Genomic DNA, 16,277 nt, shown 5'->3' on the forward strand with positions numbered 1-16,277 from the left:
GGATCAAAGCCGACGCAATTTATAAAGTTCATATAATAAAAAGATTACGGCAAAAATTAGTCGGTTCAATAGTAAAACACCTAATAAACTTATAAAATAAATGGTATACTTACTCAGATGAATAACCATCTAATTGGCGTCAGAAAATATTTATGTTATTTAGTGGGATACAACATAGTTTTTAATGTGCCAGCCACTGCATATATTTTCCACTTCAACTGACTAAAATCAATAACAGCTTTTACTGTGCAATATACTGTGAGTGATATTTGCCTTAACATAGACTGTTGCTTTATTTAAATCAATGTTAAGTTCCGTTGTAAATATCAACATTTCGGTTTGCTTAAAGATGAACCACAACATATGATTTCAGTTGGTTAAACATATCGTTATATTTGTATGGAATTTAAATATTCTTAAAGTACACGACTACTGCTAGTGGTATGCATCAAAATTTCGAGTTCAAACAATTGTCTTTTTGCCAACATAAAGACTTACCCGAATGTACACTCCATCAATTTGAGAAATCGTAGAAATATGAAAATAACGCGTAGCAAAGCGGTTTACAATCTAGCGTCGGGCGGCTACGATGTGCCATTGTATGTAATAGGCTGTTGCGTTATGTTTTAACAATCACTATATGAACCTTTTGATTCGATAACTACCGTGAGGCTGTTTGCCTAGTATAAGAGTTCTTATAAAGTGTTTTGGATGCTTGGTTTGTCATTGAAGTTTCCGTTGTATCGTTTCTAAATATCTTATCCGTAGTATTTATTATGGTTTCATATAATTCATACTAATACTGTCTGCATGACAGATTCAACCTCAACCGTATCACGGAGCACAAGGCGTAGCGACGTTGTCAATCGAACTGTTTCTATTCAAGAAACAACGCAAGATACTACAACAGTAACGATTGAGAAAACGAAAGCGGATACGACACATGCAGGAAAAAGTAGTGAGATACCAGCGAATATAAATGACGTCGACTTCACAACAATGCAAAGTATTTCATATTAAATTATTAAACGTAATGAAATATATTCAACATAATTATTGAAACAACGTTTCGGCCAGGTTCTCCTTAATCAAGTTTTTTTTACATGATATGATCGTCATGAACAGGAAAAAACATCGATCTCATACAATATCCTAAATAATTGTTATAACATGAAACACAGCAGACACTAGTTTTATATACGCTGGGCGTTATAGGAGTGAAATTGTGTGTGTCACCGACACCATGAACATACGGTGACAACAAGCTCATACGGCTTAGTACATACACATTATAAGCACATTATAAGTATGTCTTGATGTTCATCACCAGTACTATAGTTTAATACGGGATCTTAATCGAGCGAAGCTCGGCAGAGCACTATTACGGCTGCATGTATGCACATATACACTTAGCACTACTTTCTTTCAAGAGTGCAACCACTATGAGCCTGAAAAAAAGACGTAAAGATGATGGAACCAGTATTTTTCTGTTCATAAACCATATTGAGCGTGTGCATGCCGGTAACCAAAATTTCATCAGAGCGTGACGACACTGTGTTCGGTAGTTTTGGTCATCGCAAAATCGGCCGTTTCCGTGAAGAAAAAAGTCTCATGAAATTTACAACTACGAGATGCGAATTAGCGCCCCAGTAATTATCAATATTGTTCAAAGTATGCTTATAAACAATTACTATGAATACTTTTGGTTAAGACACAAAGACAAATAAGTCATAGGTTGTCGGATATTTATATATTGTATTCATTTGTTCATTAAAGATATTCATACGCATTGTTTACCATTCTAAACGAAGGTCACTATTCTGACAGTTTATTCTCAGGTTCTCCTTAATCAAGTTTTTTTACATGAAATGACGTCATGAACAGAAAAAAACATCGATCTCATACAATATCCTAAATAATTGTTATAACATGAAACACAGCAGACACTAGTTTTATATACGCTGGGCGTTATCGGAGTGAAAGTGTGTGTGTCACCGACACCATGAACATAGGGTGACAACAAGCTCATACGGCTAAGTACATACTCATTATAAGCACATTATAAGTATGTCTTGATGTTCATCACCAGTACTATAGTGTAATGCGGGATCTAAATCGAGCGAAGCTCGGCAGAGCCCTATTACGGCTGCATGTATGCACATATACACTTAGCACTACTTTCTTTCAAGAGTGCAACCACTATGAGCCTGAAAAAAAGACGTAAAGATGATGGAACCAGTATTTTTCTGTTCATAAACCATATTGAGCGTGTGCATGCCGGTAACCAAAATTTCATCAGAGCGTGACGACACTGTGTTCGGTAGTTTTGGTCATCGCAAAATCGGCCGTTTCCGTGAAGAAAAAAGTCTCATGAAAATTGAAACTACGAGATGCGAATTAGCGCCCCAGTAATTTTCAAAATTGTTCAATGTATGCTTATAAACAAATTACTATGAATACTTTTGGTTAAGACACAAAGACAAATAAGTCATAGGTTGTCGGATATTTATATATTGTATTCATTTGTTCATTAAAGATATTCATACGCATTGTTTACCATTCTTAACGAAGGTCACTATTCTGAAAGTTTATTCTCCGGTAGTTATCATTATGGATTTTACCCTACTATTTAAATGTTTGACAATTGTTGATCAGATAGAAATTGCTAAGAATTTATCCCTATTGGATTACCGATTTAATTGCGACCATGGATTACACCGGTACACATAGCAGAGCTTTTCACGTACATGTAACAGGTATGATTATTTTGTAAAAACACTATTCAGTAAATCATAAAAAAGAAGTAGTATCAATTTCATAAACTTATGACATACTGTTGACCAGTTCAGAAATCACTGGACGATTGGAGTTGGATGGGGGAGGTGCGGGAGGGGTAAGATTGAAGATAAATGGACGGTTGCGGTCCGACACCATGGCTTTGTGAGTGAGAGTGACTGCAAAGATGAATGGTTTTCTTTGATCCACAGCTTGTATGAAAGTTTGAAAGGTTGTAAAAAAAAGAGTGCGGGAGGGGTGACCCCTCGGGCAAAGCAACACAATGGGGGATAAGAGATTGTGACTAAATATGTTGAAAGGGAGCTAGCGGGCTGACACCATAGATATGTACGGGATTTTACCAAAAAGATAGATGGGGAGAGTTTTCCATCTTGCCATGCAATACCTTGTTTGTGTGACAGAGATTAACTCAAAAGGTGGACGGGGAGGGTGCGGGAGGGGTGTCCTCTAATGCCAAGCAACAATATGGCTGAGTGAGAAATTGTGACTGGAAAAAGTGATAGACTGGACTTGGTGCGGATCTAACTACAATAATGAGCGTTCAGGGATACTTTATTAATTATTTTGACATTTCTTATGTATCCCTGTAACGCTACAACTATCTACCATTTAACACCGGGCGAAATAATATATAATAATATTATGCATCGATGTTGAATAATAGTGACAAAATTGTTCAATATACATGTATACCCGACATTGATCTAAACAGGATTGAATTTGTCATTAGAGTCGTTATTTTTACATAAATACACCGTATTCTGGGTCACAAATACCGTTCTAAACTATACACAACCTGTCAGATTTGTCCCAGATTTACGGATATCTGGATACTTGATAAACGAACAACACATGTGTTTATGATATCTGAACATGTTATTTGGCATAATGAGATGAATAACAATGGGTTTAATAGTAGGCAATATTATTTTCGTAGACATTTGAATTAATAACGGAGATAATTTCAAAATTGTGGCCTCGAGGAATTTCTGCGCAATGACCGTTCGCTACTTATTGCTGGGATGGTGGACGTCACGAGTCTGCCATAGTAAAAGAAATCGTCAAAAGACTCGTTGACGGCTATTTAGGTGAACTAGGTGCGGATTAAGATCATGTCCATTTCAGATATTTTGAAAATAACGATGGACAAAAAGGTGTCAACATCTGTCAACAAACAGCAGGGCTGAGAGATGAAAAACATTGATGGGAATGGTGTGGCAGGGTTGTCCTGGCAAGCAACACCATGAAAATGTAACAGAGAGTAACTTTAAGGTTGGGCGGGGAGGGTGCGGGAGGGGTCTCCCCTCCTGCCAAGCAAAACCATGGTGGAGTGCGAGATTGTGATTGAAAAATGAATGGGCGAATGCAGGCCGATGGTGTTTCTGTTGGCCTAAGATTGTTTGAAATATTGTAACTAATTACTCTGTCCAGGGTGTCGGACAGGAGACCAATCCCGCCAAGCATCACAATGGCTGAGTGAGAGTTGCGTCTTAAACCATGGATGGGAAGGGCTGCACCCTTTCCATGAAACAACATGGCTTAGTAGGAGAATGTTACTAAAATCTGCTTACTTTACAGGTATACCTGTATCTTATTTAGATGTGCACCTCTATATCCATGTGCTGTTGTAAATATAGAAGCACATTTATTTTAAAACTTTAAAATGGAGGTGCACCTCTTTCATGAATACAACTGCACCTCTATATCATGCACCTCTATATTAAGACCGGCATGCCTTTTCTTAGACCTGCTCCTTAAAGAAATAATGTGTTACTATATTTGTTCAAATTACATCGCCGTTTAGCAACTTTTCACCAAAATGGTAAGTCAGACTGTACTGGCTTGCTCAGACTCAATCTCATGGTCAAATTTGTTATAAATAGCCATTGTGTCAAATGTCATGCTTGTTCTAAATGAGATGCCTCAGACACCGTTGCCAGATTGAAAAAAGCTTGTGTCGTTCACTGTGAAGACTGTCAAGACCATCTGCCATTCACTCAAATCTGCGTGTGATAAGGCCCAATTTTTTGATAAATCTTAAGCGTTACCGGCTTAAATATCTTAGTGCAAATAACTAAATTTATTTCTGAAACTTGATTTTACAAAACAAGAAATAGCTTATAATGATAGTGTAAAACATAATTTCATTGTATAGTCGAGAAACTCATTAAATCTTAATGAAGGAAGTTACACCAAAATGAAACTAGTGTGCTTAGCTTAAACCTGTTATAAAATATTTCCATACATTTGGGCAAAGATACATGACGTACATGTACATACAGTGATACTAATTAATGCTTAGCAATATGTTTGGTCATAAAGAAGTTGTGTTACAAAAGGACAATTAGATTCCTGTGTAAATTACTTGTAAATGTGATATGTCAGATTTGCACAAATTACCAACATTTTTTATTGTATTTCATAACGTATCCATGCAACCTGGTTTTTGACATAACAACTGTGGACTGATGTTCAGCAATGCAGGTATTACCATATTTTGTTTAACTGGAGGCAATAAATTTGGAAATTAATTGGACATTAGTCAAAGTTTACCCTGAAACAAAATAAGACAAGCTTCTTAACATAGACAATTTCCAGTATGTTACTTGCTCTTTGATATTTACATTCGCCTGTTATGACATCATTTTTTATTTCAATATTGTGCTCTGATTGCATAAGCGTGACATCATTTAACCAATGATGTACGAGGTTACATTTATCAGCAATTATTTTATACCAATGCAATTATCTGTTATATTTCTTTAAGAACAAATACTGAATTGTGAAGATACTGCAATTTGGAAATCGTAATGACTATTTATTTTTTTTAAATTGAAGTATTGATCGAAATAAAAATTATTATTCTTGCACAAATTTATGTTGTATGAACGCAGTTCTTCAAGCGAGCAAACTACCAAGAAGCCTTAGCGCGCTTCATGGAATTTGCTCTTGTGCCCTACTGCGTTCATACAGCATAAACGCAAGCAAAAGAGCGATCAATCCTTAAAAAAGACTAAGCATAACAAAAAATGAGTAGCCTAATGTTTCAATCTTGCAGAGACATTCAATAATTATCCTCAACCTTACACTGATATTCAACAATTATCCTCTATATATGGCTCAACAACACAGCTATATGCCCCCCCCCCCCCCGTTGACCAAGATCCGGATGTTAATACAGAAAAAAAGTGCTTGTGTTTAAGTATGAATAATTTTTTAAGTTTAATGAAAGAGAATTATCAGCTGGTCTTTTTGCATAGAGCTTAACATAATTTGACACTGTTTTGCAAAAAATGATAGTTTTCAGTGTAAAAATTGTAAAAATCATTGCCTGTGGAACTAGTAGCCTTGTAGCCTTATTCCGTCTTGACCTTTCACTTTCAAATTCTTGTTTAGAAATAGTTCCAAAGGTGTGTACCTAATGAAAGAAAGCCCCACTTTCAATTTCAAAGTATAAATTGAAGGACTTTTAAAGATTCAACAACATAAATTAGCTCAATGAAAAAGCGCAGCCAAATGCCAAAAGGCAAATGGCCGCAGCATATGGTAAGGAAATCTCACGCACGGTCCAAAAAGATATGGGGTTGTCAATTCCAAGTTTCCTGATGGCAAGTGACATAGGCAACATGTTTCGATACTGGGTTTCTCGCCAAGTGTTGGCTTAATCGCACCTGTCTTAAGCCACTTTTGGTCGCGGTGAAACACTTGAATGTTGAACCCATCAATTTAAACTGGTATGCCAGAGATGTGCTAATCAAGTCTGTTGAATAGAGCCTTTTCCCTTCATGCCTAAAGAAAAAGAACCTAAATACACTCAAAATACCATAAAAACACTAATTTATTGTTTATTTTTATAGAAAGCCTGGTTGCCGAAGCCACGGAGGTATTTTCAAGGACAAAATAACCAATGCTGGTCAAAACGTGGTCTTGTGATGGATTTCCATACCTTCTCGGCAAGGATTTCCAAGAAAGGAATACCGTCTCCAAGTAAGAAGGAATTCTAAGCATGTCTGGTTCAAAACATTCAAAATGCATCATGCATATGAGTACTGACAATTAGTTGAGATTAACCTTGTTATTGTTAAAAACTGATTGTAAAATGTCCAAATGACTATATATTTCATAAATTTTGTCCTGATTGTTTTTGTATTCATGAACTTCTCTGCATATTTATCACATTTATGACTACCTAAAAGGTTGTGTATGCCTTGACTAAGTGTTTGCAGGTATTTTTTTATACTTAAACAGTAGTAGCAGATTTTATTCTGTGTTAAACATTGCTTTTGTGTCTTGCTTGCAGATTATGATGTGCGAGTAAGCTGCAGTTAGCCTCAGCTTTTCTCCACCGGCAGTAGTCCTGCATTCTGAACCCAGGAAATGCAGCTCTGAATCCAATAGTTCAGAAGAATGAAGATGTTAGTCAACTCTGTACTACCTGTTTGTGTGTAATTGATTCAAAAAAGTAAGATTTATAGCAAATCAGTTATAATTCAGCAACTTATAAATAACGGTGAAGTGCTGTACTCTTAAATTTATGCCAAATCTAGCCTTCAAAACAGATACTTAAAGTAAAAAAATAAATAAAAAAATGGGCATAGTAATGCTATATCTGCATTTTTTACATCATGTGGCCACCTCACATATGAAAACACTAGCAGTTGTCATGAATCTTTCAGTTTTGGCATTTTTTGGCAATTTCCTTTGTTGCGCCATTTGTCCCGAAGGCAATCAGCTTGGCATATAGTGATGTTTAGACTGTCTATAAACACATAATCACTAAATTATGTTTTTTCAAACTGAACAGTTCTGTTACCTATGTATAGAAGTGGGCCAGAAAAGCAAAAATTTGACAAATTGGAGCATTTCAGTTTGGCTTTATGTTTTTTTTATATAGAACACTAAAATGATAAAGTGGAAAAATCTGATTTTGCTTAGAAAAAAATCTTAAAGAGAAGGCAGTCCATTTTTGTGGTGTTGTTCAGTTTATAAACACCATTGAAAGCTACAATGCAAATTTTTCATGGTCAAATTATTTCAATGCATAAGGAAATAATGGCTCTTCAAAGGTTTGCGGCTTACCATTTGATGGAAATGGCTATTTCTGCTTTTTTTGAAAATTACACCGGTGCTAATACTTGTCTCATTCTTTAAGTGTTTAATATATAATTACCAAACTTTCAGTATGTGTTGCATATAGCCTGAAGTTGAACTATAGTAGTTTTGAAGTCTGTTTTTGAAAAGTATTATATGCAAAGACTGTTTTAAAGTGAAAATCCAGGCTAGAGTCTTTATAAAACATGTAGTAAAAATAACTGTGGTCTTAGGCCATATTTAAATATTTCTAACAAAGTTGACTTCATTTGTTAGAGTGATAGCCTCTTCATCTGTGTATATATATATATATATCAAACACTTTAAGAATGAGACAAGTATTAGCACCTGTGGTATTTTCATAAAAAGCAGAAAAGGTACTTAAGTCATTGATCCCAGGTCCCTAATGCACCTCTGGTATAGGGTACTGAAGTGATACATATGCCACTCTGGAATCCTGAATAAAACGTTACTGGTGAATACGGTACTGAAGTGATCAATCCCTGATGCCACTCTGGTATTCTGGATAAAACGTTACTGGCGAAAATGGTACTAAAATGATCAATCCCAGATGCCTCTCTGGTATCCTGCATTCAAAGTTACTGGTGAATACGGTTCTGAAGTAATGGATCCCGACCTGCAACAGATTAATACGAAAATGAATTAATACATAAGGGTCAATTTGTACCTTTCAACAAGAACGTTTACGCTAGGAGACAAGAATGGCATATGCGCCACAAAGTGTTCACAAAAAGAGCATCATAAACTGTAATAAATATATTTCAAATTTTAATTAATAAGTGAAATTGGTCAAATTGTATGAAAAAAACTTCATTTAAACACTAGTGTTGTTTTATTGAAAGTATTTGTAAGAAGATCTTTATTTCCTTTACTTCGCAAATCATCAGTCTGCAGTTATGCTTATTTATTATATATATTTAAAACAAGTTTTTATACATTGGGCACAAAAAAATGTAATTTGTCAGTATTGTAGAATTACCATATCATGTTTTTGTACCATATCTTCTATAGCTGATTAACAAGATCCTGATTCCATTATATTTCAAATTGTTATAGATATATGTTAAATTTGTAGATTGGCACAAAAAATCAAGTTATTGAATGTTCATTTTTGAGACGTATAAAATGATGTGAAAGCATTGTATATAATGAACTAGAGTGTTAGCGTAGTAATTTCTGAACAATTAAGTGTATATGCACACAACAGTTCATCTTGAATTGCTATCTCAAAATTGTAATCATAATCTTAGTGCATTCTTGTTCTGATTGTGATGTGAACTGTTAAAGCTGCACTCCCACAGATAGAACGTTTTGACAACTTTTTTTATTTTTGTCACGGAACGAGCGTGATATAAGACTGCTGACAAAAAACCAGATCCGAGAATTTCATATTTAAGTTAATCAATAATTTTCAAACGGAAATATGAAAATCTACGATATGATTTTTTTGTTAGCAGTCTTATATTATTGGTTTGCAGATATTTACGCAAATATTTGCTCTTTCCAAGACAAAAAAAATGTCAAAACGGTAAATCTGTGAGAGTGCAACTTTAAAGGGGCTTTAAAACATTATGATGAAATAGCGAAAAGAAAATGGTCGAAAACTGACATAAACTTAGTATCGATGTGTACAATGCATTGAAACTATCTAACTGAAGTACCACATTGCTAACAATTAATTCATTTTTCGTATTTTTCCATTAAAAAAGATTACTAGGTATGGATACCTAGTAGAATTCATTCTTATGCGTAATTGGCTTGTCGATGTTATCACGTATTATTACCAAGTTATCTTAAATATTCCAGACTTATAACGTAAACCCTCTTAGCACGGTGGATACAACATTGGACAGCAATGGCAAACCACGTTCAAATCCGGTTTCCGACTTGATTTGTTTTTACCATTATGATATCAAAGAGTAAAACATTTTATTAAATATTTGTTCTGAGAATCGTTACTGAAAAACTTTTTTTGGTGCCAATCTGGTGTATAGTCCCTTTTAACTGCTACTCTGTGAATATATTATTATATATTAATATCAATAACGAATGTTTCATGGATTAATCTATATGTTTATTTTTATTATTATTATTATTATTTATTATTTGCAGAAGCTTAAAAATCTAAAATATACACAATGCTGTTTTACATATTAAAATAGTTAAGTACAGGTTGATTGTGAGATAATTGTAAAGTCTGGGATAATTCATTTCAAGTAACTCAATCTGTTTAATTTATTTTGATATGTTTAAAGTAGGAATCATTATTTTGTACTATTATATGCTTGTATGAGATTCAATATTGGGTAAGTAAGTATATTTACTGTGTTTGTATTTATGAATTTTCTCAACCATTAAAATATTCCATTTCTTTTGCATTGCCTTTACGTTACTTGTGATGTACCTAAATGATCTAATTCTAATTGGTCATAGTCATAGTCGTGGTATGTCCTATAAAATCATTTTTACCTTTAGCACTTGTTTCCCTAGGAAAAATTGTACAGCACTAGCAGTTTCTGAAGTTGGTAACATACCTAGAGCCTGTCCAAGTCAATGCCTTATTTCATATTACAATTACTATCATTACAACAAAAGTAATACATTTCCTGTACATATTCAGACTTAATTGCCTGCATTGTTTTATTAAATAAAAGCTTATTACAGATGTTCTAATGTAACAAATTACTATACATACTGGCAAGTGTTGTAGTAAGGAAATGTCCGCAAAAGCCTCTTCTCCATAACAGCTATTTCCTGTAATTTCAAAACCTTGCTGCCCGGCTTCAACCATTCCTTTTCTCTGGCTTCCTATACTCCAATTGGTGCCTGATCACACTCACCGAGTGCCCATCTGTGGAGGTTTGTAATATGATTAAGAACAGATATCCACTGCGTCTAAATAACACAAACACAAGTGAAATTATTGTGCATCTGGACAAATTTCTCTACATCAATGCAGTAAAATATATAGTGTTTGGCTGTAGGCATCTGCCCAGACAAGGCGGACAGACACACTGACTCACACACGTACACAGCACCACCATTGTCACAAACATGTCTCAATGTTAGCAGGCTCCAAAAAAGTATTTTTTTACCTATTTTACTAACCTTCATTTGAAGAACGTCACCATTACAAGACTCTTCACAGTGTAAAAATGGTTAGTGATATCTTTTACCCAAAGCCGCAACGATTCGTTACCTTTGACGATAGCCAACTGCGAAAGTAAATTTTATAGGAAAATATATATATGAAAATGATACATTATTAGAATAGGCAAACAGAAGTTGTCAGTAAAAGGGGGCGGGGGATTTACTAATCATACCAGTTTTATTTGAAATAAATTAAAAAGGGTGACACATGTTACATTTTTTCTTTGTTTCAAAGAAAATGCTCTTATGGCATTATTATCGAGTAATAAAATTATTCATAAAACATTTCAGTAGCCTAGTGCGAATTAAGAAGCTACTTCTGCTCTGATAATTTAATGTTAAAGCTGCATTCTCACAGATTGACCGTTTTGACAACTCTTTCTTTTTGGTCTTGGAATGAGCAAAATTGTGCAAAAATACATATCTGAAAACCGGAAATAGAAGAAAATTCAAGCAGTTTTCAAAACAATTGAAATCTGTTTAATGGTGGGTTATCCTATGTGACTGATAAGGAAACATTGCTGCCAAAATCAGCTTTTTCTGAGACAAAAAAATGTAAATTTGGCCAACCTGGGAGAGTGCAGCTTTAAGAGTTATCTTCTCTTTTATTGTTTGACAATTATAGTACCTTACTCATCTTTTTTCCAAGATTCTTTGCCCCATGCCACATATCATAGCTGTGTCGGATATTTGGGATTTTTCGGAAAATTAAAAGAGTCGTGCTCCACTGTAGCTGCATTTATTTTATATTTTTATAATCAAGAATTATACCGATTATCCATTCCATATTTGACTGCTGTATGGTCAACTTCATAGTTTTTCACATAAATGTTCATCTAGTTCAATAAAATAGCGTGTTTTTGTGTTATTCCTAACATACATTTATCAGACAGGATAACCAATATGCAACATTTTAAAATTAGGTATGTTAAATGAGATAACACTTACTCATCAAAACTGAAATCTGTGGATGCGCATCTGTTACAATTTCTTCTACTTCAACAACTCCTCTAAGCATGAAATAAATTGCTTTTGAAATAGCTTTAGCTTCCATCAGCCCTGACTTCAGATTTGTTTCCCTCTTATCCACAACTTCCATGGCAATAATTTTCTTATCTGCCTGGTTCATGATAGTGTACGTGCACAATGTCCAGGAGAGTCCATTCGGCCATATTCTATAGTTGAAAAAGATTCTTACAATTATATGTGACAGTAATGCAAAGAAGTGTAGTAGGTTCTTTTTTTAAATATCTCTAAAGACGAGGAAATACAGGACAGTCATTTGTTTGAATATGCTTGTTAAGGTTTCATTTAAAATTTGAAATGTTAGAATGAGAAATAACACTTTGGATGTCTTATGGAGCCTAGTACAACCTTGTAATCTTTGAAGTCATATGCACACACAAGCTGTGATGTTATATTGGCACATTATACATGCAGTCCCCAGCTGTTTGCAACTGGCGAAAACAATATAAAGAATGACCTACCAGAAACAACTAATCCTTGTTCCTTCAGATCATTTAGAGTCTGCCTTGAGGGAGTCCCATTAACGTCCTAAAACAGGCACCACACACTTGTTTTGAAATTTATAGAAGCTGACACTACTGGGAAACTGCAGGCCCCAAAATTGGCTGAACAAAGCAATTTTTGAAAAGTTGTTTCCTGCAAGGGTAACTGATGCCAATGCCTGGAAATTAACAGCACAGACACCAATCGGTATTATTGGCGAACTGCACCATCTGTACACCATATTATCATTTCCACAAACCTGAAATCATTATTTGCAAATTATTACACAAACCTTCGTTTTCTTCCTATAATGGTTATTTATCAAGTATGTAAAACAGTTTGATCATAACACTGATTGCTGAAATGATTCATTGACCATTTCCAATGTTAAGTTTTCAGATTTTGTAGCAAATTCTCTAACTTCGGTGAATCCACACTGTAATAAAGCAGATTCCAAAATGCTGACAACAGATAAAAAGAGGTCTACAATGTCATGTACTGAGGAAAGGAAACTTAATACTATTTGACAAGCTATTTTTATCATTAGTATTGCCCATGATGTTATGACTGCAGAACCAAAATATTTCGTTTTTTTATGAAACAGCTGCCTGGCATCTAGGGTACCTTTTCACTGGATTTTTGTCGAGCAGTTGAAGTAGACATGTTTCAGTTATCACAAAGTTCCTCTCTTTCATAGGGTCTGCAATTACTTGTTTCATGTGTTTCACATCTGATCTACCAATATCAACATCAAAATCTTCCTCTTGAACTTCATTTTGGATAAGACCATCTGGCTGTGCGATATTAAATACATCCTCTTCTTTACCACATATGTCAGCAACCATTATCCTATAGTTTTGATCTGGATCTCTAAACATGTACAAAAAACGTAACTTTAAAATTATTAAAAATCACAAAATAATGGTGCCCTTGCATTATTACCAAGTGTGACAATTCAATAGCCATTGTTTGGAATATCATTTTTCATGAACAACTCAAAGAGATCAGCTACTTGTCATGACTAAAACATCAAGTAGATAAGCCGTCTTACTCTATTTAAGTATTTTAAAAATAGTGTTTTTAGTGTTTGCATCATGTACCAATTAAAGGGTTTTGTAAACATGGAAGAGTACAAGTATGGCAGTTCTACTGATAAAACAATGCTCACTTGTGTATAGTTTGCATGATGCAAGTTATCCAAGTTTGTTTTTCAACTCTTTTAAGTTTTTTAGTTTATTGTGCATATGACTATAGCTCCAAAATTGTATTTCTTATAAATTGTATATGCTTTTTTGTTTGACATCTACAATCAATAGAATCTGAATGAAGCTCAATTATTATCAAAGAAATCTATTCAATATGTAGCACTGCAGACATGACCAAAATTAATAGACATTTTAACAAATAAGAATGTTTTACAGCCAATCAATCTTACTGAAATATAAGATCATTTCCAATCAAAGAAGCATATTTGAAATCAAACTGTTTGCCGTGTGGGCTGTCATATTGAGTGATACATACATAATTGACAAATCAAAGTCTTCTTCTACTTGGTATGTTGGATCTTCTGTGTCATAATCAGGGTCATAAAACTCATCAAGATCAGTTGACGACATTTAAATTTCTGTCCTCAAATGCATTCATCCAATAGGTAAAATGAGTATAAGAATAAAGCTGCACTTTCACCTGAAATTGAATGTTATGACATTTTTAAATAATATATTGTGTAAGAATCATCTGATTTTGATATCAATGTTTATAATTAGATATAACAAAAAAGTAGATCTCATTTTAATTGAAAACATATTTCTTAGCATTGTTAATGCTTTCAACCATAAAACATTAATTTTCAAAGCTATACATAAAATTGTTATCTAATCGTTTGTAAGCAGTCTTATATAACAGGTTTCTAGACATTTACATCAAAATTGACTAAATCAAAGACAAATTAAAAGTTGTCAAAATGGTCAATCTATGAGTGTGCAACTTAAAATGCAGATTGCATAAAAATGTTTAGAAACTTGTCATTGACAATATTTGGCCATGGCTGTTTTGGGTGTACTTCTCAAGCCTTTGAATATTTACAGTTTAATAGTAATTAAGGTAGTTTTAGATTTTAACTTCCATATGCATGAATGTTAACTTTGTATGTTTCAAAATCATAAGCTGACCTTGAAATTATTTCATTATCTCAAGCATTCAATTCTCAAAGAGGACACAGCACTCTCTTATAAGCCTAGCTTCATCCTTTATTTTGTATCCAATTTGTAACAATGTATTTATGTCCACATAGAACTACTAACAATTAAAATTCTTCGTTGCTGCTAACTTCTGACACTGATGAGACCCCAGGATCATATTGTGTAATTGGTACACGTTTGGTTGCTCTTGTAGAAACCACTGGAATAATGCAGCTTGGCCCAGGTGTGTCCGGCTTTGTATCCAATACTGCAGCCGATTTCATAATTAAAAAGCTGTAATTATGAATACAAGTTTATGTTAAGAAAAATTCTGCTCTTCTGAACAGTGTTTTTGCTGTTGATGTTGTGTCAACACCCTTGACATCTGAATTTGGAAGAAAATAATGTTTTGACTGATTGTATGCATCTACTTTAGGTTATAGACCAGGTTTTGTACATATTGTGTTTGTTCTTAAAGCTGCACTCTCACAGGATTACCATTCGACATTTTCTTCATTTTTTTGTCTTTATTTTTATTTCTGCTGTGTTTTTTTTCAGCAGTCTTATATCACCGGTTTTCTGATATTTACGCAAAATTGGCTTGTTCCAAGACACAACATAAAAAAAATTGTCAAATCTGTAAGAGTGAAGCTTTAAAAAAAACATTGTTATTTTACTTATGGGAACTGCAAAAATATAATTCTTGTGAAAAATAGACAACTTTTGGCAAAGTATATCAGTCTTCACAAGGCATTCTCTTGCACCAAAAACATCACTGCTATCTGCAATTATACTGGGTAAGACAAAGTAACTGACGGGAGTTTATTGAGTCAAGTTACACTATGAATAAGAGTCAGTACTTGTAACTTACCAGTAGTCTTTGTAATTATTTGTCTTTTGCCTGCGACATTTTTCCACACTGTACATGTCGATTATGTTTCGTTTTTCTTTAGTTATGGTGTTTGTTTGTTTTTATAATAAGCGAACGCATATTCTATCAAATAACAATGGAACTGCTTAAATTGTAACTTCGAAATGATCCCTGAAATATAAACTCAACAATCTATAAGCGTTCTGGCTACAACATCTTCCTTATGACAGCCAAAAATTGTTTTGAGTTCATTCCGCCTTTCAATTTCAGCTCCAATATTCACTCTCTTAGCTTTGTGTCTTTGCTGCCGACTTAAATATGTCCTTTTTATTTCACTGTCAGTTTTCTTTCTTGTTCGCGTAGCCATTTTTGAACTTATGCAGTCACACGTCGGTCAAATGCTATAACCACGTGATCACGAAAGTTATAAATATCCACGCTTAAAATAGACGATTGCGCTTTCTTAAACCGTTAGTAATGGGTAAAGGAAAATGGGCAATTAAAGTGTGTTTTTTTCCGGTCAGTTAGGACCGGACACTAGCTCAGCAATCTTATGTCATTGGGTTTAAGACGTATACACTAAAAAAATATACAAATTAAGAAAACATTTTGTTTTTGTTAATTGGTCCATCTGCAAGAGTGCGGCTTTAAAAGCAAAA

At 34.1% G+C, this 16,277-nt stretch overlaps 1 protein-coding gene and 1 pseudogene across 1 annotated transcript in view; one reads left to right on the forward strand and one right to left on the reverse strand.

Moving 5' to 3' along the window:
- The window catches only part of LOC128221398 (uncharacterized), a 22,698-nt gene extending 18,422 nt beyond the window's left edge, over nucleotides 1–4,276 (forward strand). The window contains exons 4-5 of the mRNA XM_052930011.1: nucleotides 2,845–2,893; nucleotides 4,228–4,276. Coding sequence (XP_052785971.1) covers nucleotides 2,845–2,893; nucleotides 4,228–4,276 — 98 coding nt within the window. The remainder of the gene's footprint in view (nucleotides 1–2,844; nucleotides 2,894–4,227) is intronic.
- Nucleotides 4,277–8,448: 4,172 nt separating this feature from the next.
- LOC128221399 (uncharacterized) lies at nucleotides 8,449–13,412 on the reverse strand (annotated as a pseudogene).
- Between the last annotated feature and the right edge of the window lie 2,865 nt (nucleotides 13,413–16,277).

The sequence above is a fragment of the Mya arenaria genome, chromosome 16, assembly GCF_026914265.1.
Source record: "Mya arenaria isolate MELC-2E11 chromosome 16, ASM2691426v1".
Taxonomy (NCBI): Eukaryota; Metazoa; Mollusca; class Bivalvia; order Myida; family Myidae; genus Mya; species Mya arenaria.